The sequence below is a fragment of the Medicago sativa genome, chromosome 6 (assembly GCF_051527215.1).
Source record: "Medicago sativa cultivar Bolivia chromosome 6, Bolivia_mono, whole genome shotgun sequence".
Classification (NCBI taxonomy): Eukaryota; Viridiplantae; Streptophyta; class Magnoliopsida; order Fabales; family Fabaceae; genus Medicago; species Medicago sativa.
The window spans coordinates 1,842,194-1,865,723 of NC_140754.1; the positions used below are offsets into that span (position 1 = coordinate 1,842,194).

The following is a 23,530-nucleotide window of genomic DNA, read 5'->3' on the forward strand; positions in this document are numbered from 1 at the left end:
TTTGATTACCTATTTTTAAAATATAATTTTTGAAAAGTGTTTTGGGTTTTTTAGTTTTGGAAACTAAAAAAGTGAAAGAGCTAAAATGGGTTTTGCTTTTCTGTTTTTAGTTTTTAGTTTTTAAAATAGAGTAAAAAATAAGAAAAGTGAAAACACGGAGAAAAGTGTCACTTTTCTCAATGGCATAGTTGTAATTATGTTTGAAGTCCAGGGGTATTATCATTTTTTTATCAAAAAAAATTGGATCAAAAATTATCCCTCATTCTGCAGAAAAACTAACGTGAGAACACTGAGAAGCGAAAATGGCGATTTCGACGGCGATTCTTCTCCGATCTCCGCCGTGATTTTTCTTCCATCTACACCTTGCTTCTTCTTCTCCACCGCGCTTCTTCTCTACCGTGCTTCTTCTTCTCTGCGGTTTTTTCAGGTTACATCTCATACATAATTGTTTTTCATTTTTAAATTAATTTCTGTTCTTTGATTCATAATTTTGCACCTAATATAGCGATTTTTTTACTTGATTTTGTGTTTTTAGATCTATGATTTTCCGTTCTATGATTTTGTGTTTTTTAGATCTATGTAAATTTAAGATTGCGGTAGAATTCGAAATTTGTAATGCTTTTTATACGTTGTTGTGTTTGATAAACTCTGATTCATTTTGATAAAAAAAAAACTTATTTGCAGCTTATGTGATTGATATTTGCAGCTTATAGGTCTGGATTAAGTTCCTGTTTAGATAAAAAAAAACTTATTTGCAGCTTATAGCATAAGTGCTTATTATAATAAGCACTTATTTAATTTATAAGCTTGCATAAGCTATTTTTATAGCAAAATAGAAATTAACGTTAAATTATTTTTCTAATTGCTATAAGCTGTTTTTATAAGCTATATTAAAGAACTAAGAAATTATGAATATAAGTTGAAATATATAAGTTGAAATCAACTCATGAAAATGTTAAACATTATTTAATTACGACTTCTATCAACTTGTATCTTTCAATATTCACACGGATACCGGATACAAAACTCGTCAACGGAAATAATTTGAAAATCTGAAGTAATTGAACGTGAGTTTGATTTTCAGTCATTCAGATAGACAATCAATAAAATGAGATCATTCTCAAGTTTTCATAATATTCCTTTTTCTAGTTCTTGTGTGCATTGATATGCTTGTTCCCTAATAGATGGCTACATATTTGTTTGGCTTACTTAACATATGTATTGAAGTGTTAGAGACTTAACATATTTTTTAATAAGACGAGTTTTCTAATGATTGCCATTAATTGAATAAGCATTTAATTAAATTATTATCTGTTAGTCACCTTTGAAGTATTGAGCTCAAACAGCTTAGCCAAAATGGGTTGTACAAGTAAAGAACAGGGGAATCCACTTCTTGTCTTGTTAGTAAAGCTGGACTGAACCTAGGTAGCCTTATTTTTGTGCCAAGTCTTGTATCTGACAGATAGAGCAAAAATATTCGTGTTTTCTCGGCTTGAGCTGCTTCTGTAATGAGACTTTTTACCTTCTATTTTTACAGTTTAGTCATTACTTTTTACTGTTTATGAGACTTTTTTACCTTGATTTTATTTGCTCTCTCTGGTGCTACTTTTATAGGACATAACTTGTTATGAGAACTAATATTACTCAATGCAAAATATTGATCAATGCTTATTCTAAATTGTAATGCGTATTTTTATGATAGATGGCAACTAATGTTGACATTAATGAGACAAAGCTTTGGCCTGATTTTGTAACGAAAGTTTTCATTGACATAATGGTTGATGAAGTTACAAAAGGAAATATGCCAAATGGTGTGTTTCATACTAGAACATGGTCCTCAATGATGTATAAGTTGAGTACCATAACTAATCGACCGTATCAACCTGATCAACTAAAGGCAAAGATGCATAGGTTGCGAGCCATGTATCGTGAGTTCTATTCACTGAAGCATAACACCGGATTTGGCTGGAATGCTGAAACAAACGCTGTTACTGCAACTGAAGAATCTGGAAAAATTATCTGAAGGTATGGCTTAATTGAATTTTACCACTTTTAATGGGTGATATGATGTTTGCTGCGTAGTTACATTGTTTTTCATGCTTCTATTAGTGACATGGTGTGTGTATCACATTTCAATACCCTTGTTGGAATTATGATAAATCCAATATGGTATATATATAATCATTTGGTACATATTGGATTCTTGCTGATTCTTGATCCCAGTTTTGTTCATTGCTCTAAATAAATACTGTGTTTCTGAGATTGATACAGATTGCATTTCTTCACTCCATATTGTGTTTGTTTGTATTTAGCCTATCTAGAATCATGAATCTTGATCATTCTTTGCTTCTAATTTCATTGATTCTCTTACTTAGGAACCTTTCTGTTATTCTCATTGTATTGATGATATGCATATATCATTTCAGGTACATCCCAAAGCTGCACAGTTTCAAAAGAAAGGGTGTGACCATTACAAGTTGCTGGAAATAATATTCAACAAAAACAATGCAACTGGAGTACTTCATCATTCATCTACCCAAGACCCACCAAACACAGATGACGAAAACGAGCTTGATGATCAATACATCAACAATGGGAATGGGAGTGCTAATCATGTGCATGTTGATAAGGATAGTTCATATGATGATCTACATGAAGTTGAGCACATCACTCGCAGTGAAAAGCGACAGGTTCATGTGAGATCCAAGAAGGAGTCTACATCACATCATATGAATGAGGCACTTGCAGCATGGGCTCAAGTTTCTTTGGTAAGAGCTGATAGGTTAAGAAGGGATAGGAGTGCAGAGGCTACTTCGCGTGTAACTTCAGATTGTTCTCTTACCAAGTGTGTGGCTGCTCTCGATGGGCTAGAAGACATTTCAGATGATTCCTATGGAAAAGCGTTGGAAAAGTTTAAGGATTCTGATTGGAGGGAAATGTTTATCGCCATGCCTAATGAGAGGAAGCGTGGATGGGTACTTAGGCTCTAAGGATATAACCTGTATTTGTTTAGGTTCCAGTGATGAGACATACTTATCATCTTTAGTGATCAGACCTACTTATCTAGTATTTGTATAGGTTCCTTATGATTGTTTACTTCTCTATTTGATGAACAATTGCTTGTGTGTTTATTTACATGATGTTGCTGAGAATTGATATTGATAAAACCTTTTATTTTCCTCTTATCGAGTATCGTGTTTTTAAGTTTTATTGTTACTTAGTATGACAGGTTATAACTATAACTGATATTGAAAACTTGAGGCGGTGAACGAGGTTCCTAACCTTGAAGGGATGAGCTCGTATGTTGAAAACTTAACAAGGTTATCTGATGAAGGTGCAGCTGAGATGGCAATGGATAGGAATCATCTTAGAGATAGGATGTGGGTACATCGTCATAATTAATCGAACTAATTACGCTTTTTTTAGATTTTCTTATATATGGAGTATGGAGTTTTGTTAGTTATTTTGCGGATGATTGTTTTTGTTTGATAATTTGATGTTTATGTTATCGACATTAATATGTTATAATATTTTTATGTGTTTCACATTTTTCAATTTTGTATCGCTTGAACAAATTATGACTTCGTATCTAAAAAAAATATTTATTTTGTGACTAAATTCTACATTTAACTATAGTATTTGAAATTTAATTTGATTGGTAACTAAGGATAAAATTGTAAGAAAAATACAATTATATAAAAGGTAATATAATAGGTTAAAAAAAATTTTAAAAAAAGATTTTAAAAAATTTGATTACCAAACAAGTTTTCTAATTTTCTATTTTTTAAAACTGTTTTTGAAAATTATATCACCAAATAGATTTTCTGATTTTTTCATTTCTAAAACAGTTTTGAAAAGTCACATTACCAAACAAGTTTTTTCTTTTTCTCTTCTTGAAATCCTTTTTCTAAAATTAGTTTTTAAAACATATTTTGAAAACTAAAAACAAAAAGTGTTCCAAACAGGCTCTAATTTTCTGTTAGTATTTTGAGTTGTACACGAGATAAAAATACTATGTTTTTTTAGGTGTGGGAGGTGGCAAAAGACTAGCCATGCACTACGGGTATCTTCACACGTAACTGTCGACACTAATCTTCAAGCTTTCTAGAACCCAAATGGACACCCTTAAGAGTTTTAACAATGTTGCATGTTTAAGACTAGATTCAAACTCATGACATTGATTAAATTAGAAGATACTTGTATCATCTCATCTAAACGTTTACTGAGCTACACCTTCTGTGAGTTATGTTGAGTTGTTTAAACTTGAACTTGAATCGTTACATATATCTTTATGAAATTGATGATACATGAGCTTATAGTTATTCATGGCGGATCGAAGAAACAAGATTTGGAGCACCTAGTTGTGATGATGATTTTATCAGAAGATCAAAGATTGTTTCATATGCAACAAGTATTTGTATTTGGATAGAAAATTGGGAGATTTCTGGTCTATCTACGATATTTGTTTCATCTACATTTTGGCCATGTTGTTTTGTTTGTGCCAAGTGAAGCTTAGCGTGTTAACGAGAAAAAAGAGTCAAATCATGTTTTATTTTCAAATTTATATTGCATGCTAATAATTCTACCAAATGATTTGCATAATATATGTCAAAAAGTTCAAGAACGTGTTATTCTTGAATAATCTTTTTTTTTTTCCTTTCTTTATTTAGCCATTGAAATTGAAAATGCAGATATGTGGTGATGCATATATGTGGTGATCCAAGTTTGAAACCATGATTCCATGTAAAATGTTGTCGCAACTAAACCATTTAGTTATGACAAGTTTGGATGATTTTCCCTCCATAATTAATTCTTACGTGAAGTTAGGATTTATTGTTCAACATACTTGTACAAAAATGCGTACAAACACAAACCATTTTACATTCATCTCACTTTTAACTTTTATTCGATAATTCATTTCACTTTTAACTAAAATCAATTCATACATAATCATTTTTTCTACTGCAGAATCAAACAGACACTTAATCATATTAAGTGATATTTACTTTAATTAACACTCTTTATTTCGACTTAAATTAATCCAACTGAAATAACACAGAAACAAAGTGATCATTGTGACATTTGGGACCTTATTTTCACTATTTGTCATAAAAATCATTTCATCAGACAATAAAAGAAAGGAAAACAATGTGAAAGTTTATAAGGAATAATACTAACAGACAGACACAAACTACATGTTTTTAATACTACAAACATCTCTAACTTCGATTTTACATCCACAAGAGAATTAACTTCAGCCACAGAATTTCGACAGAACTGCAAATATGACAGATACATCCCAAATATACTAAGGTTACACACAAGAAACATTAAACTATACTTATAATCTTCTTAGCCTAAAGTTGTTTTTTGAAAATTCCATTTCGGTAGAGTTTATTCCTAGTCATAAAAAATACTTATCTCTCAAATTTGCCTAGACAAGAAGATTATAAGTCATAACCCTGTTATCTGACAAGATTTATCCAAAAGACTAATCCAATTCGACACAACAACAATATTCAGGTCTATCTCACAAGATAGTGTTAAATGAACCAAACAACAGCACACATGTTTAGCATCAAATCACTTTTAACCAAAATAAATCCGTTCAAATTCAATAGTTGACCTTGTATGATCAAACACGTAGTGTTCTATAACTTTACTACTTTAGCATTCAATCTCGATATGCAACCGACAGAAGTTGATCATTCTAAGATCAGAAGCTAGCCATAGATGCAACAGAAAAATACCAAGCTGGAAGACAGTTACTATTAACTACAAGCATATGACATTATTTGAAAGCAAGAATCAGACAACATTTCATTATAAAGACTGACTAGTGGATCCATCTATCATTTTCAGATGTACTAAACCACAAATATAAAGTACTAAAACAAATAACTAAATTGAAATAAAAAATGTTGAGAAAAAATTATTTATATTGTTGCCTTTACTTGTTCGACAACAAAAATGGGATGATAATTGTTTGCCTATGAAGTTAAATAAGATCCTAAATGTTCAGAATGAATATGAAGCCTTGAAAGGAGATTTCTATAGACAGTTTCATCGAAATCTAGGCGCCATACCCTTCACTAAGTCTAAAATCCTAAAGTATTCATAAAATAGGATGGACTCTGAGCCCTCAAGTCCATTCCGGCTAACCCTGTTGCTTCCAGCCAAATTGTTACAAGGGCTTCCACCAACAATTAGATCAAAGCCACCAAATGCGCCCATCAGCCGCTCCAAACGGTCGGCATCTAACTGTTGCACATCATCAAAATCAACTAAATTTCCCCTTTGATTGGTCTGCTCCCACCAACTCCTAACAATGTTCCTGTTAACCTCAGATTTTTCGACTGACACTACATTCCTTAAAGGGATGCCAAGTCTATGCAGAGCCACCTCTGCACCACCAATTCCAGAAAAAAGAGAGAGAAGATTGACCCCTTTAGGATACATCTCCTTCAAAACTGATAGATGATATGCTACTGTGTCGACCTGAAATAAAATGAACAATTAAGAAAAGAAAATTGTACACTGAAAACATGAATGACAAGTTTCTTTTACATAATTTGCAATCAGAATCTATTGGAAAGTTTCATCGGGAAAAACAATAGTATCAGACATATTTTTTGGTACTTTGACAAAGTTATTCTCAAGACAAGATAAAACACCCAAATGCCACTGATTTGTTGTATCTAAATCCAATTCTTTGTAGAGACTCATTGCATCAAAATCTATTTCAACTTTTTACTCAATTTTATTGGTCTTACTCAACTCCTATACTTTATTCAGAATACGAATTAACTTTGCCTAAAACATTCTGAGATAGTTCCAGCCAATAGTATATTTCTGTATGACAATACACCATAGCTGTCAATCCCGAATAGCGGAGCGGCCAACCCCAAAATTGGAGCGGCGTGGTATTGTGGAGCGAGCGCTATTTGATATACTTAGGAATCATTACAATTAATACTAATAAACACAGTTGTTGAAAAAATGGAATAAATTACTCAAAATTCACGAAGTAAAATCCACAAGTCTTAAGCAAAACATACTTATAAATTTACACAAAATTCACGGAAACAGACAAGTTAAGTCTCTAAAGAAGTAAAGCAGACAAAAAAAAAAAGAGGCAGAGCAGTCACAAACATAGAAACAAAGAAGTAAAAAAGACAAAAGACGAACACAACAGAAAATCACAAAACAGAAAAGAAAATAAGTAGTAAAGAACACAAAACAGAAAATCAAAACAGAAAGGAAGAGGAAGATAAACAGTGAAGTAAAGAAGAGAAAAGAAGAATACAAAACAGAAAATCAAATTGAGCTGCGAGCAGAGAGAAGAACTTGGATGCAGAGAAGAGGAAAAAAAAACGAGTGTATGCAGTAGAATAAGTCAAGAACGACGGGGAATTAGTTTACACAGTTGCATGGTATAAGAATAGAGGATTTAAGGGTTTTTGGGTCAAAATTCTCAAATTAACCCTGCAGCGGATCTAAAAAAAGGGATGTGGCTGTCTATTGGCCATTCATGGGTGTAGTGGCTGCTCCAACCGGGAAACGCGGTGCTTTACATACCGCGATCCCAACCACTATAACCGCTATGCACATCTGGGACAGCCTGACGCATGTGGGGGCGGAAGGCCTCCGCTTTGCTCAGTCGCTATCAACACTTACTGTACCAAAATTCACGAAGTAAAATCCACAAGTCTTAAGGAAAACATTCGTATAAATATACACAAAATTCATGGAAACAGACAAGTTAAATCTCTAAAGAAGTAAAGCAGACAAAAAAAAGAGTCAGAGCACAGTCATAAACATAGAAACAGAGAAGTAAAAAAGACAAAAGACGAACACAACAGAAAATCACAAAACAGAAAAGAAAATAAGAAGTAAAGAACACAAAACAGAAAAACAAAACAGAAAGGAAGATAAACAGTGAAGTAAAGAGAAAAGAAGAATACAAAACAGAAAATCAAATTGAGCTGTGAGCAGAGAGAAGAACTTGGATGCAGAGAAGAGAAAAAAAAAACGAGTGTATGCAGTAGAATAAGTCAAGAACGATGGGGAATTAGTTTACACAGTTGCATGGTATAAGAATAGAGGATTTAGGGGTTTTTGGGTCAACATTCTCAAATTAACCCTGCAGCGGATCTAAAAAAAGGGATGTGGCTGTCTATTGGCCACTCATGGGTGTAGTGGCCGCTTCAACCGCGAAACGCGGTGCTTTACATACCGCGATCCCAACCACTATAACCGCTATGCACATCTTGGACAGCCTGACGCGTGTGGGGGCGGAAGGCCTCCGCTTTGCTCAGTCGCTATCAACACTTACTGCACCCGCATATCAACACTTACTGTACCAAAATTCACGAAATAAATTCCACAAGTCTTGAGTAAAACATTCTTATAAATATACACAAAATTCACGGAAACAGACAAGTTAAGTCTCGAAAGAAGTAAAGCAGACAAAAAAAAAACAGAGGCAGAGCACAGTCATAAACATAGAAACAGAGAAGTAAAAAAGACAAAAGACGAACACAACAGAAAATCACAAAACAGAAAAGAAAATAAGCACAAAACAGAAAATCAAATTGAGCTGCGAGCAGATAGAAGAACTTGGATGCAGAGAAGAGAAAAAAAACAAGTGTATGCAGTAGAATAAGTCAAGAAAGATGGGGAATTGGTTTACACAGTTGCATGGTATAAGAATAGAGGATTTCGGGGTTTTTGGGTCGAAATTCTGTAATTAACCCCGCAGCGGATCTAAAAAAAGGGATGTGGCTGTCTATTGGCCATTCATGGGTGTAGTGGCCGCTCCAACCGCGAAACGCGGTGCTTTACATACCGCGATCCCAACCACTATAACCGCTATGCACATCTGGGACAGCCTGACGCGTGTGGGGGCGGAAGGTCTCCACGCTGCTCAGTCGTTATCAACACTTACTGTACCCGCATATATTTGCAAAGGCTTTATTATTATTATTATTATTATGGTGGGAGAGAAAGTAAATGCAACCAGGCTAATACCGGATGATACAAATTAAAAACTGATTTAGATTATGAATAGAAAGGATGCATTCTTACTGATGAACAGAAAGAACACACAAATTCCCTTTATATTTGAGAGATCCAAGACACTCCCAATTCTAATTACCACCAAATAAGCCTCACCTGCCTTATTCATTTCTACTAACTGACTCAACCTAACCAACTAATTAAGCTTCTAAACTAAATACATATCAGAAACATAGAGAGAGTTTTCATACCTGAAAAGAATTTCCAAGGGACTTGAATCTGTCAGTCCTACTGATTCCACCACCCCTTGTGTGATTCCTAGGGAATCCCAACAGCATCTCTACTTCGTCGGGCTCTAAAGGGGCAACTTTATTCTTGCCCACCCATACCAGGTTCCATTTCCGGCACTGATCCAACACATATTTTTTTACCGTTTCAGAAGGTTCCTCGAACTCATCACAACTTTCTACCGCTTTCCGGATTCTGTCGGTAAGTTTCGCACTAGCATGTACGGTCTGCAAACAATTAAGCTTTGTCCTGGGGTCCCATGTCGGCCACCACCTCCTTAGTAAAGGGAATGCATCATGGATGGTGCGCGGTGGAAGAGGTAAAAGAGGGAATCTATTCACAATTGGGAGATTGTGAATATATCCACGCTTCCGAGCCGCGGCACAAAAATACTTTGAGTCGACGTACTCGGGTTCCACGTCATATAAAAACCTTGAGATTGTTTGCCAGACACCTTTTGGTGCCAACGCCACATTCTCGTAGTAGAAATAGGGCGGGCCACTGGCATTTTCGGGTAGTCTCCTATGTGTAATCATAGAACTGGGCTCATTAGGAATGCCAAACCCCATCATAGGATTAGGCAAATTAAGAGCTTGCGCCTCTTCCTCGTCCTCACATAGCGTTCTCTTCTCTAACTTCGGCCTTTTCTTTCCCAAAACTTCATATTCATAGAGACTGCGCTTTTTCGGCTTTGGATTCCCAGAGCATCCCGGCTATCAAAAATTAAGTTCAAATTAAACAAATGAATGGTGCATAAAATGATTGTAAGGAAAAAAGATTCAGAAAAACATATGCATAAACTTACTACCTTATCTTCAGGAGGCAGAAGGGCATTTTCTGCTTTCGCCACTTGAGCAGCACCAATAAAATCGACCAGAGCTTCAAGTGAGTCTGGACCTGCAGTAATTTACTAGAACAGTGAGGCCAATGAAACAATCTGATTCAATCAACTATCTATATTAGCCTGTTTACTGCATTTGCAAGTTCTTACTTTCACTTTCACAGCCATATACAAAAAGTCATGTAACTTTCAATTTAATCTTTTCAGCAAGTCAAATAACTTACATCTATCATTCATGAAACTCATATGTGAAGCATCCTTTTAAATAAATAACTTTCAAAATCTGGTGAAGCACTTTTAATCACGTTTCTTATATGACATTGGGTATTTTGAAAAGCAATAGTCATAATCTTGGTAAAAAAAATAGAGAGCTGCTATCGGAACACAACATACATTGTTCGTCTCAAAACAAGCAGTTTAGTGAATGCAAGCAGCACAAGGGGTGGGAGAAAATATTAAAAAAAGCAGTTTAGTAGAAAAATAAGATGTAGATGAAGCAGTTTAGAAAATATGATAGTTACACTTTTGGAAAAGTCTTTTCTGTTGCTGTAATCCATATATCTACATCCCGTACATTCCCCTAGTATTATAATATTATCCAATAATCTACCAAATATCATAGAATTATCATTGGTGTTTAATATTATCTGAACCAGTATCTAACACATTTTTACAAAATTAAAAAGTTAAGCAAATACAAGAATAAATACGCACCTATTCTGTCGATGGCCACTAAAGCCTCCTCCTCTTCAAATCCCATTTTTACAAGTTTCGTCAACGTCTCATCATTCGTAGAATCGAATTTTGGCAATTCCTGCAAAAAACAACAATCCAGTCCATTAGAAGACTATAAACAACCCAAGTAGATGACACTAAAGATACAAAATAGCATGATGTTAATATGAATCAAATAGCAAACTCTGAAAAACAGAATATCAAAGCATAATGCGTAGTGATTACTTCATCAGAAAAAAAGTCATCTTCGGATAAATCCTCCCATGGACTCCCTGCACACTCGGATGAGGTGGGATCTAGTTCAGCTGGCTGTTGCTGCTGAGGAGAACTTTCAAGAACCTGCAAATATTAAGATAAATAAATACTATAAAAACATGAAAATATGAAAATAGCATTGGCGATCGAAATTGAAAAACATGTAAATAGCGCATTAAAAATGTCAGCAAGAAGTCTAAAAAGAGGTCAAAAAGAACCAAAGAGGTGAAATGGGAGAAGAAAGGAGCTAAAGATTTTTTTGACTGATTTCTAACAGAATGAACAAGAGATCATTCTCTAACATGCTATCAGAGCGCCTATCGATTCGGAACACCCACAATTTACATCCACGTACCAAGCCCAATAGTGATGGGCATGAGGGGGTGTACTGGAAAAACTAAGTCACGCATAGAATAAAGATAATGACTGACCAGAGTGGGTTTATAAAGAATGACACCCCTCACCTTACATGCCGGTTTTGTAACGATGAGTTAAGCTCAATATAAAAACTTGTTATGGTACCAAAGCCACTGGCTCACTCTCACTTTGAAGACCTACGCTCCAAGCTCACACACTAGGTAATACTTCACCCAGTTGAGCATGCAGACTGGTCTTGGCATACACTGCACTTGGAATATCCTCACTTGTGGTGTGCACAGTAGTTTAGTCTAGGGATGACATATTGTATAGCTCCACCTTGTAACTAATTAACTGCTTTATCTGTGTTAGTTTCTAGTTAGAACAGTTGAGAATCAGTTAGAGCTAGCCTAACCTATTGAGGAGTCTATATAAAGAAACCTCAATCACTGAAATTAATTCAATCAATGAAACTCAAGAATCAAAGCTAGATTCTCTCTACAATTCTTAACTCAAGAATCAAAGAGTTCATTCTCTAAAGTCTAAAGTATGAAACAGAAAGGAAAGAAGATCTGATAGGGTCACTACCAGCCTAGACAAAGGGCTCCGTAAGAAGAGAAACATTCTCACCGGTCAATTCTCTCACCGATAACAGAATTTTATGATGACTCCCTTGTCTCCTCATTATTCCTTATATAACTAACTTCCTTACCTCACTCTTCACGCACCTCATGCATCTTCTTAGATGTTAGCCCGACACTCTTAACCGCATTTTCTGTGATACACTCCATATCTTGGGACTAGCCATATTCTTCTTAAGTGTGGTATTCTGTTATGGGTCAGCAGGCCTATTTCTATCATAAGGCCCAGTGGTATGAACACTAAAGGTCATGTAAACGGCCCCAATGCCCAATCACAAGACAACAAAAATAACTTACAATAAGAATCAACTCTAATTCGGAATAACTAGAGCTTTAACTTTCTTTCCTCATGTGGATGTTAAGGAAATATTAACTTACTGAGTATGTGAGAATCTCATTAAGCAGTTTCTCTTCATTCTCCTCACCTGGATTTCATCAGAGGAGTATTAGTTGCGAGCTTTAGGAATCAAAATCAAGTGATCTATACTTATATAGAGACTACAGTAATGCAGTGCTTTTACCGTGCTCCTGAATGACTTTTGAAACAACTTCACCAGGAAATCCCATACTGATGAAGTGGTCAAACACCTTGGTGTTAGATGGACCTGCGAATGAGCTTGGCTTCAGGGAGAGAGAAATATATGTCAGCATCTAAAAGATTTTCCATTTCCTGTAAAGAATTTTATTTCTAGATGCATTTTTCTCAATGATGTAGGTGATTATGCATTGGTCTCCTAGTCTCGTAATATAAAGATAACTTCCAACCAAAAAAAAAGGTGCATAAAAGCTTACCTCTACAGACCCAGCAGTGATAGTCTGTCCACTGGGAACAACAGTTGAACAGGAGGATTGAAAACTCTCAATCTCAAGCTCATCGTCGGTGTTCCAATCTATATCACTCTCCAGACCAGAATAGTCACCCTGTAATAATTGTTATGTAATTATCACAAAAATATATAAAACAAATACGGAAAGCAAGAGAGAAAATAAAAAAAACAATTAAAGCTACTTTGCTTGTATCCCAAGGCACACTACAGTCGTACTTGTAAGTATATATGTGGATGTGGATATGATTTTGCAATTAGCAAGAAAAACATACCATTTTTTATCCGCAAATTTTGCAAATTAGAGATCTTCGAGTTGCTGAAGCAAATAAGCAAGAAGATTAGCATCAGATAAAGCTAACTGAAGTTAGAGATTGTAATCAAATCAATTTATTCAACAGGGCTTCATAGATTAGAATTTATAAAAAAATAAAATCGATCTTCATTTCAACTTCGTAAATCATGAATAACTTAGTTATACAATGATTAAATACTATAATTAATATTAAGTTTACCGTTTGATATTTAAGATTTAAGAAAATCAAATCAAAACAAGCTTATATGGTTTAACATTCATACAATTTGTTCTAAACAAATATTTAGGAGAACTTATGAGAACTACTTAAAACATTGTCCATAAGTTTTTTCAGCTTATTTTCATAAGTTCTCCAAGATAGCCAATATAAACAGCTTAAAACATTGTCAATAAGTAGTTTTCAGTTTATTTTCATAATTTCTCTAAGATAGCATATGAAAACAACATATAACTTATACGAAATCAATTTAACTTTATTTTGGGACTGTTTGGATTGTTATTTGAGCTTATGTACTAGCATAAGTTTTGTGAGAACTTATGAAAACAATTTAAAACATCGTCTATTAGATGTTTTCAGCTTATTTTCATAAGCTCTCCAAGATAGCTTATGAAAACTGCTTATAGCTTATATCAAAAGAATTTAACTCTATTTTATCTTTTACAATAGAAGTAGCTTATAGATAAGCTCTAATCATGATAAAAATTATTCATTAATATTTTATAAGCTGCAAATAATCTGTTAATCCATACAGCACCTAAAACTGAACACAGAAAATTATAAAGTAAAAAGCTCAAATTCTGAAATAAAATATAAAACTGAAACACAACCAAAAACCCTCAAAATATGTTCTCAATAAGTTGTTTTCAGCTTATTTTCATCTCAACTTCGAAATAAAAATCAGAATTAAAGTTCTCATCACAAAACCACAACACAAAACACTAAACCATAAATAAAATAAAATAAATCAAACCCAAACAATCAAAAATTACAATCAATAATGCACAAACTAACATTCTAACAAAATCTAAATTCTACCTTCGTCAAAATCTCAACTGAAATCAATAATGCTCTTCAACCTCTGCATCAAACACAAAAAAAAAACGCATAATTATGTAATAATTAAACGAAATTAACACTGAATAATCAAAAATAAAAAAATTCAGAACATCTTCCACGAATTTCTACCTTGGTAAAAATCTCCACTGAAATCAATAATGCTCTTCAACCACTGCATGAAACACGGAAAAAAAATACAAAAAAAATCGCAGAATTAAGTAAAATTCATTGATTAAAAGGAAAAAACTCAAAATCTGCAAATAAGCTGTTAATCCAAACATAGCCTAAAACTGAACACAAAAAATTAAAAAGAAAAATCTCAATCTGTAAAAATAAAAAACAGAATTACACAACTAAAGCATAAGTCTTGTGAGACTGTTTGAGAGAACTTATGAAAACAACTTAAAACATTCCAATAAGTTGTTTGTTTTCAGCTTATTTTCATAAGTTCTCCAAGAGAGCTTATGAACACAACTAATAGCTCATACCAAAACAATTTAACTTTTTTTGTCTTTTATCACTAACATATAGCTTCTACATAAATTTCAAATAATTTCATAAGCTGCAAATAAGCTGTTAACCCAAACAAGGCATAACCTCAAATTCTGAAAATTTTAAAAAACAGAAACACTCAACACTAAACCATAAATAAAAAATATCATTAACAAAACCAAACAAACACAATTTGGATCAATAAAACACAAATTAACATTCAATAAAATCTAAATTCTACCTTCGTCAAAATCTCCACTGAAATCAACAATGTTCTTCCACCTCTGCATCAAACACAAAAAAAAAATTGTATAATTAAGTAACAATTAAACGAAATTAACAACAAACAATAAGAAAAAAGATCAGAAAGCCCCATGCCACACACACAAGGATTTCTTTTGACATTTTACCTTGAAACACCAAAGATAGAAATCATAACCATATATCCAAACATGCCGTAAGGGTTTGTTTGGATTGTCTTAATTTGAGTTTATCCATTAGCATAGGTTGTGTGGGACTGTTTAGGAGAACTTATGAAAACAACTTAAAACATCGTCCATAAATTTTTTTCAGCTTATTTTCATAAGTTCTCCAAGATAGCTAATGAAAACAGCTTAAAACGTTTTCAATAAGTTGTTTTCAGTTTATTTTCATAAGTTCTCAAAAACACCTTATGCAAACAACATATAACTTATAGAAAATCAATTTACCTTTATATTGGGACTGTTTGGATTGGCTTATTTGAGCTTATCTACTAGTATAAGTTTTGTGAGAACTTATGAAAACAACTTAAAGCATCGTCTATTAGATGTCTTCAGCTTATTTTCATAAAAGATAACTTATGAAAACTGCTTATAGCTTATATCATAACAATTGAACTCTTTACCTTTCACAATAGAAATAGCTTATACATAAGCTCTAATTATGATAAAAATCAATCATTAATATTTTATAAGCTTCAAATAAGCTGTTAATCCATACATCACCTAAAACTGAACACAGAAAATTGTAAAGTAAAAAGCTCAAACTCTGAAAAATAAAATATAAAACTGAAACACAACCAATAAGTTGTTTTCAGCTTATTTTCATCTCAACTTTGAAAAAAAAAATCAGAATTAAAGTTCTAATCACAAAACCACAACACAAAACACTAAACCCTAGCATTCAAACACAAAATTTCAATCAATAATACCCAAACTAACATTCAACAAAATCTAAATTTTACCTTCGTCAAAACCTCCACTGAAACCAACAATGCTCTTCCACCTCTGCATCAAACACAAAAAAAATCGCAAAATTAAGTAACAATTCAACAAAATTAACAACGAATAATCAAAATGAAAAAAAAAAAATCAGAACAGCTTCCACGAATTTCTACCTTCGGGAAAATCTCCACTGAAATCGAAAATGCTCTTCAGCCACTGCATCAAACACGAAAAAAAATACAAAAAAAATCGCATAATTAAGTAAAATTCATCGATTAAGCAACAATTAAACGAAATTAACAACAAATAATAAAAAAAAAATAAAAAAATAAAAAGAATCCGAACCTCTTCCACGGTTTTGACGAGAGAGGAAGATGAAAACGAAGAAGAAAACGAAGAATGAGAGAGAGTGAATCAGAAGAGGAAGAAGACGACGAAGAAGAACGAGTTTTGTTCACGCGCTGAGTGAACTCAGCAACGTTCACACACTCGCTGAGATAGAGAGATCTGAACCGTTGATTTCAATATTTGATTTCTTAGATAAAAAGTTGTTATAAGAAAAGAGAGAAAATAATGTTTGATATTAGCAAGTATGATATCATTGATTTGATATCATATTTGCTGAGAGTAGGAGAAGATAAGAGGAATCTTTTTTCGTCTTTTTATGAATGTGAATTGACATAAATGACCTTTTTGAAAATTGTAGTGTGATGTTGATATGATAAAGAGAAATTAATGTTGTTGACTGTGTTTTTGGAGTGGTGTGTAATTTTGATTTGTTAATAAATATAAAATGACATAAAAACTATAGTATAGTTGGATACAGCTGTAATGTGATGTGATGATGACAGGTTGTAAGGAAATTAAAAATTAAAATTGTGGTAAAAGTTGTTCGTCAAAAGAAAATACTACTACTCCCTCCGTCTCGGAATAACTGACCTATTTTCTAAAAAAAAGTGTCCCAAAATAACTGACTCATTTCAATTTTCAATACAACTTTCATCATTCCCAATACAATATAACACTAAATAATACTACTTTTATCATTCCCAATACAATATATTCCACTTTCCCCTTTATTTATACACTTTTCTTAATCTGTGTGAAAAACCAAAGTAGGTCAATTAAACCGGGACGGAGGGAGTACTATATACTAGTATATTCTATTTCATATATAAAGAAAGTTCGATCAAGAAAAATAGATGTATCTGGTTTAAAGTTTGGGTCAAATACATAAATTTCTTTACAACCTCTCGTCATCAGAGTACTGCGATGAATTCATAAATTTGGATCAGATACATAAACTTTTATTGAGATGGATTCGATTTTCTCAATTGAATTTTTCCTTTATAAGCAAAAGTCAATAATTAAATTTTGATATAATGTAGAAAATACACAAATCTCTTATCTTTTGAACAAGTTCATTGACGCTAAAAACTAAAACGCGTTTTTACCAGATTGTTTGCATATGAGAAATGATATTTGTACAACCATTTTATGACAACTTTTGTACAACTTTATCTCCCATACTCACATGATGTACTTATCCTCTCTCTTCCTTTTTCTCTCTATTGTTTTTGACCAATGAGAATAAAGGAAAGTAAGGTTGTCACAAAAGTTGTCATCAAATGGTTGTCAAAATATCATTACTCTTTGCATATTATTTGTATAAAACGAGTCAATAAGTTTAATAATATTCTATCACGGGTTAGTTTCACACTTATATATTAAAAAAGTAGTCAAATATATATTAAATTTTTTCTTAAAAAACTTTTATATTACTCACAGACAATAATTTAAAGTTCTTGTAAAAAAAACAATAATTTAAAGTAATTTTAATTATTATGTTTAAATAATATATCTAAATTTTTTTATATACTTAATGTAATTTTAAAAGTTATCATAACGAAGCTTTCGTTTTCGTTAAACACGTTGCCGTTTATCAATAATTAATCTTCTTCGAAAAAAATTTTGGGTACACAAAGGGAACTCTCGACTCCCAACTCAATATTTGCCTTATGTAACTCAAATCATTCAACGTACGTAAGAGTCAATATGATCGAAACCTCAACCATTTGCTTGAAGAATTCAAATCTCACACGACTTCAATCAATCTAATATTGGTAGTATTTAATCATATTTATCATATAATAATATCATGTTATTTAAAAAAAATGTACGACAGTAATATAGTGAAATGTGATTGAAGTCTTATTAACACTTTTAGATCATCTTAAAAATTGGAAGTATGTTATCAATTTTTATTGCATGAATGCTTTAGAATTTATGTTATGAGTTGTGGTTTTCACCCTTTGGGTTGTGTTAAATAGAATAATTAAAGGTAAGAAAAGAACATGAGAAGGACTCTTCTAATCGGTGAGTATGATGTCATATTCAATGTGAATAGATTGATGACAAAAATTATGATCTAATTTTGATCAATCTAGAATGACATAAAGGTTCTTAAAAACTGTAGTGGGACATATGAAGATTGTACATGCAATGTAAGTTCTAAATTGTACATTTAATGTAAGTCCTATCGAGAAATCAGTTGCAGTTATAGGTGGAATTTTAAATAAAATTGAAAAGTTTTATGCTACTTGAAAGAACAAAAAAAGAAGTTTAATGGTTGTATTTTTATCAAAAACAGTCATATTTTACTTTCTTATAATTGTTTTTAAAATAAAAATTGTTTGTAGACAAAATGATAAACATTATCATAAGCTCACACATATTGAAAGAATCTGAGTTCAAACATGACACACCATTTAGTTAAGTCTTATGTACAGTATTCAAATTTAAATTTTTGTTCTATAGTGAAATAGGATTGCGTAATATTTTTTTTTTTGAGGAGGATAGTGTATGTTATATTTACATATTTAATCATGTTTATTATCTTATATTATATGGAACTAAGAATGTAAAAGATATGGTATAAGGCAATATATGCTATAACTCTTGTACATGAATTGCACGTGTATCACAAATTCACACATCAACAAAAATTGCAACATAAATGGCTTGAAAAAAATGGACTAACAAAGATAAATATTTAATGTATGATCATCTGATAATGGTTGCCAGTATATGATTGTGCTTGGGGATTAATTAGTGGATTTTCGTTTAGTTACTTTTTTATGGATTTTTTTTAATGAGATGATGGTGTCGCAATCTAAAGTGGAGAAGACTTTAGATATAGAGTATTATTTACAAATGTATTTATATTTATCTCTTCAATAACATTAGTGATTTGAACTCAGACAACCTTATTGTTTACAAATTTGTCCATCAAATGAATTAGTGGCCGATTTTCTTTATATATTTCGCACATTTTGCATCTTGAACAGTTTTTTTTGTCAAATAGATTAGTGACACACTTTAAATGCAAAGAAGTGGAGAGTATCTGGTTCAAACCCTTAGATAACATTGTCCTAAGTTTTTATTATTACTCCTATATCTCTCTATTAAAACAAAAACTATGTGTTATTTTTTGTTTTACGAAACTTTTCGTGTGCATATATGCATGTGGCTAAAAATTGGTTAGCAGATTCATGTGCATATCTCGTATATTTGATCAATATTGTACTGAAATATACGACATCAAATACATGAGTACAACGTGATACTTTTGGTGTCAGTTCAATGTGTCATTGAATATTTGAATTATCTAAGTTGAATACTTCAAGCATGAGTTTGACTTGTGAAAATAGATAAATGATTCGGACCTATTCATTTATTTAAACGAGTCTAACAAAGTTAGAATTTAGTTTGCTAAAAATTAGTGAAGCTTTTGTTAAACTCATCTATAACTTCATTTTTCTTTGTAATTATGCATATTTTTCTTAATTTTGACCTTCATAAAAAACATTCATTCTGTCAAAATAAATAAAAAACATGCAAAATTAAATTTAGTAGACATCTTCATAATTTGTGGACAAATGAGCCTTTATTCACCCTTAAAACTGTTTTTAGACTACTACTATTACAAAGATTAGTAGTAAGTATACTACATGTGCATGGTCTCAATTTATTAGTAGTAAGTATACTACATGTGCATCGTCTCAATTTATTTCAGACTAAGTCATAAGACAAAAACCTTATGAAATTCCTCAATGAGAATAGATTGCCGCAAATATGATTGACCAAACTTATGCAGCAACTGTTGATGTTAGTAACTGATCCACCTTTAATATAAAAAGTATAACCATAAGCAAGGACAGATCCAGACATTTGATACATGTGGGGCTAAAATAATCTTTAATTGTACACTTCGTTCGTCAAAATAGTCCTTAACATTTAAATACTTCGTTAATATTGTCATATTAGTCCTTTAATATACTTACTTATTATAATTTTATGGACTATTTTGACTACCGAAGTACAAAATCATAGATTATTTTAGAATTTTAATACATTAAAAGACTATTGTGACTACTTTTTACAAATTCAAGAACCAAAATCACTATTACCGCTATTTATAATATATAAAAAAATACTCCCTCCGTTTCAAAATGAGTGTCGTTTTAGGTGTTTACACACATATTAAGAAATGCAATGATTAAGAGAAAGAGAATGATTATTTTACCAAATTATCCTTATTAACTATTGGTTAGTTTTAAAAGTAATACTTTGGAAGTAGTGTGCAGAGTATTAATTGGAGGGTACAATTGAAAAGAAAAAGTTATTATTGCATTGGAAACTGAAAGCGACACTCATTTTGAAACAATTTTTTTTGGCTAAAGCGACACTCATTTTGAAACGGAGGGAGTAAGAAAGTTGGAAGTGGGGCTTTAGCCATACATGATCCTTAAATAGATCCGTCCCTCACCATAAGGAAGAATACAAGAAAACAATAAATTAAAAAATTATTTCCTTATTGATTGATTGATTTCTCCTTAAAGAGAACATTACATTTAATAACCTAGAATGCCAAACTTAAGAATAATATATTAAAAAACAATGAATGATGATCATTCATATCATCATATGTGTCAGCACAAAATGCTAAATAAATTATGTTTAAGATAATTTATGAACCTACTTTCACTTTAAGTTCCTAGATGTGACCCCAAACTTTCCCATTTTAATGCCAAATGTGTAAGAGTCACTGTTGAAGATCCATTTTCCTTTAAAGCATCAATAGCATTACTTTTCAACTTTTCCATTCTTTGTTGAATTTCCTTTCCTTCTTCACCAACCATTAAATTCTTTACAACCTCAGCTATCTCTTCTCTTTCCACTATACCATTCTCATTAACTTTAGGCCTAATAGCCACTTTCAAACCATCACTTAATAGAGCTGCGTTCATCTTTTGTTCAGCAAAGAGTGGCCATGCTATTATTGGAATTCCATTTACAACACTTTCAAGTGTTGAATTCCAACCACAATGAGTTAAAAATCCACCAATTGAACTATGACCAAGAATTTCAATTTGTGGTGCCCAATATGGAACTACCAAACCTTTCCCTTTTGTTCTTTCCAAAAACTCATTTGGTAAAAAATTAAAAAGAATATCATCCTCATATTCACCACTATCAAGATCATCAATAACACCGTGTTTATTTGGTGGCCTTAAAACCCATATAAAGTTTTGGCCACTCAATTCCAATCCAAATGCAAGCTCAATTATTTGTTCATGAAAAAGTGTTCCACCACTTCCAAATGAAACATACAAAACAGATTTTCTTTCTTGCTTGTCCAAAAATCTCAAATATTCAAAATCACTTCCATTATCACATGACACATTTTGCACAAAAGGGCCAATTGGGTAAATAGAAGGAATTCCTTCATCCTCTTTTTCTTGCAAGGCTCTTATGGTAGTTTCTTCAAGCGCAAGAAAACTATTAACCAATATACCATCAGCTAAATAGAATCTATCATTAGCTTCAAGAAAAATCTTGTACGCTTCACTTGATCGATCAAGCATAGGGTCCGGGAGATCAGTACTATGAATCGGTATGCAACCAGGAACCTCTAACGGTTCTAATAGGTCTTTATTTGTGGAAGAAATTGTTTTGTCTAGATTTGAAGAATGCAAACAAAGCGATAGTAACATGGTTGTGGAAGGAAAATATGAGTAGGCTAAAATATCGAGTTTCTTGGTTAATCGTAACACTTCGTTTATTAAACCATCGGAAATAACTGCAACAAGTTTTGAACTAGAATGTGACGTGTTCAATGCATCATAAATCGAAGGAATAGAACGGTGTATAGTGGCTTCCACTTTGATCGCAGGGTGAATATCTTTCGGTAAGTCTTCTAAATTTATTGGTGGAAGAAACATGTAGTTTATGTTTGATGGAAGAGTTTCAAAGAGGGATTTGACATTGTTGCAAATTGAAGAACCAAATGTGGGGTTAATGCATGTGACATGAATGTTTTGGTCTAGATGAACCAATTTTTTGGTGAATTCAAGAATTGAACGTAGGTGGCTGTATACAGGAACTGTAACTAAGGCTATGTGAGTTTTGGTCTCCATTTTTTGTTACTTAATATTTTACATTGTTATGAAAATATTGATGAATTTATAGGAATCAATAAAGGAGTTATGTATGTATTATAACTCTCTTTTGTTTTCTTAATTGAAACTCTCTTTTTTGGTTTGAAACCACTAATACTTAAATTCATTCATAAAATTAATATTCATATTTATTATTTAACTTCATAAAAAAAAAAATTGAGGCGTTTCAATGTCAATAGAGTTGAAACCTCTTTGAATCAAGATATTTTTGAAACCTCCTCTTAAATCTCTAATAGCATTATCATAATTTTATTCCTAATCAGACATTTGATTTTTCTGAAACCAAAAAAATCAAAGACATTGACAAAGTTCTTTTAAAAATAAAATAAAACAAAGCTAAGAAACTAAATTAAATAAAATTAATTCTATAAAATTATTGATAAAAATAATAAAATAAATTAAAAATAAACTAAAATAAATGTAAATCAAGATTTATCAAGGAAATGTGCCAGTCTCTAGGTGAAATAACTAATGATCTATTTAAACCTTTTTTTTTTTCAAACCTCATTTTTATTTATTGATAAATTTAGTAGATGTGATTTATTTTTAGTAGATGTTGATACGTGTATGATTATAGATATTCGAATGAAATCCTCACAAGCTTAGATTCAACCCCACCTTCCATATCCTGCAATATGTTCAATTTTGGGAATTCCACCAAATGTATAATAACGTGGACGACATGCTTAGATCCAGAAAGAAATCCTCACAAGCTTAAATTTGTTTAGACTCGCAATGAGACTAATCTTCCCCTACAAGCTTATCTTGCACAACTAAATTCCACACAAACTCACGCCAATTAACGAGGCAAAGTTTGGTTGATTAAGAAACATATTATATACTTCCTTCGGTCTCAATCCGAATACTTTAGTTATTGAATGAATTTAAAAAGTAAAATTTTATTTATAAATAAGACCGAAGAGAGTATGTATCAAGGTGTAATGAATAATGATTAGCTTCACTAAAAATCTTATTCAAAA

At 32.2% G+C, this 23,530-nt stretch overlaps 1 protein-coding gene and 2 pseudogenes across 3 annotated transcripts; 1 reads left to right on the plus strand and 2 right to left on the minus strand.

Moving 5' to 3' along the window:
• Positions 1-254: 254 nt before the first annotated feature.
• Positions 255-3,185, plus strand: LOC146911944 (uncharacterized; annotated as a pseudogene). Its single transcript, XR_015014986.1, has 3 exons — positions 255-427; positions 1,703-2,025; positions 2,427-3,185. The product of XR_015014986.1 is annotated as an uncharacterized LOC146911944 (transcript).
• A 2,736-nt stretch (positions 3,186-5,921) lies between these two features.
• DRM2 (domains rearranged methyltransferase 2) lies at positions 5,922-16,640 on the minus strand. 2 transcript variants are annotated; one of them, XM_085718438.1, is made up of 15 exons: positions 16,375-16,640; positions 16,203-16,245; positions 16,050-16,092; positions 15,066-15,108; positions 14,462-14,504; positions 14,312-14,354; positions 13,235-13,275; positions 12,928-13,056; positions 12,657-12,756; positions 12,514-12,560; positions 11,108-11,221; positions 10,862-10,961; positions 10,115-10,203; positions 9,270-10,019; positions 5,922-6,498 (listed from the first exon to the last, which is right to left on the minus strand). In XM_085718438.1, the coding sequence occupies exons 7-15, from the start codon at positions 13,235-13,237 to the stop codon at positions 6,064-6,066; spliced, it is 1,767 nt and encodes a 588-aa protein (XP_085574564.1). In that variant the 5' UTR covers positions 13,238-13,275; positions 14,312-14,354; positions 14,462-14,504; positions 15,066-15,108; positions 16,050-16,092; positions 16,203-16,245; positions 16,375-16,640; the 3' UTR covers positions 5,922-6,063. The 2 variants fall into 2 exon arrangements, with proteins under 2 accessions (XP_085574564.1, XP_085574563.1); XM_085718437.1 differs by having other exon boundaries at positions 13,235-13,278.
• A 4,437-nt stretch (positions 16,641-21,077) lies between these two features.
• On the minus strand, positions 21,078-22,631 carry LOC146911946 (hydroquinone glucosyltransferase pseudogene; annotated as a pseudogene).
• Between the last annotated feature and the right edge of the window lie 899 nt (positions 22,632-23,530).

What these genes read in the sequence shown, in the direction of transcription:
- DRM2 (XM_085718438.1), bottom strand. An exon ending in TCACTGCTGGGTCTGTAGAG is followed by an intron (nt 12,757 to 12,927) that starts GTAAGCTTTTAT and finishes CTCTCCCTGAAG; the next exon opens with CCAAGCTCATTCGCAGGTCC. An exon ending in ATGAGATTCTCACATACTCA is followed by an intron (nt 11,222 to 12,513) that starts GTAAGTTAATAT and finishes TAATATTTGCAG; the next exon opens with GTTCTTGAAAGTTCTCCTCA.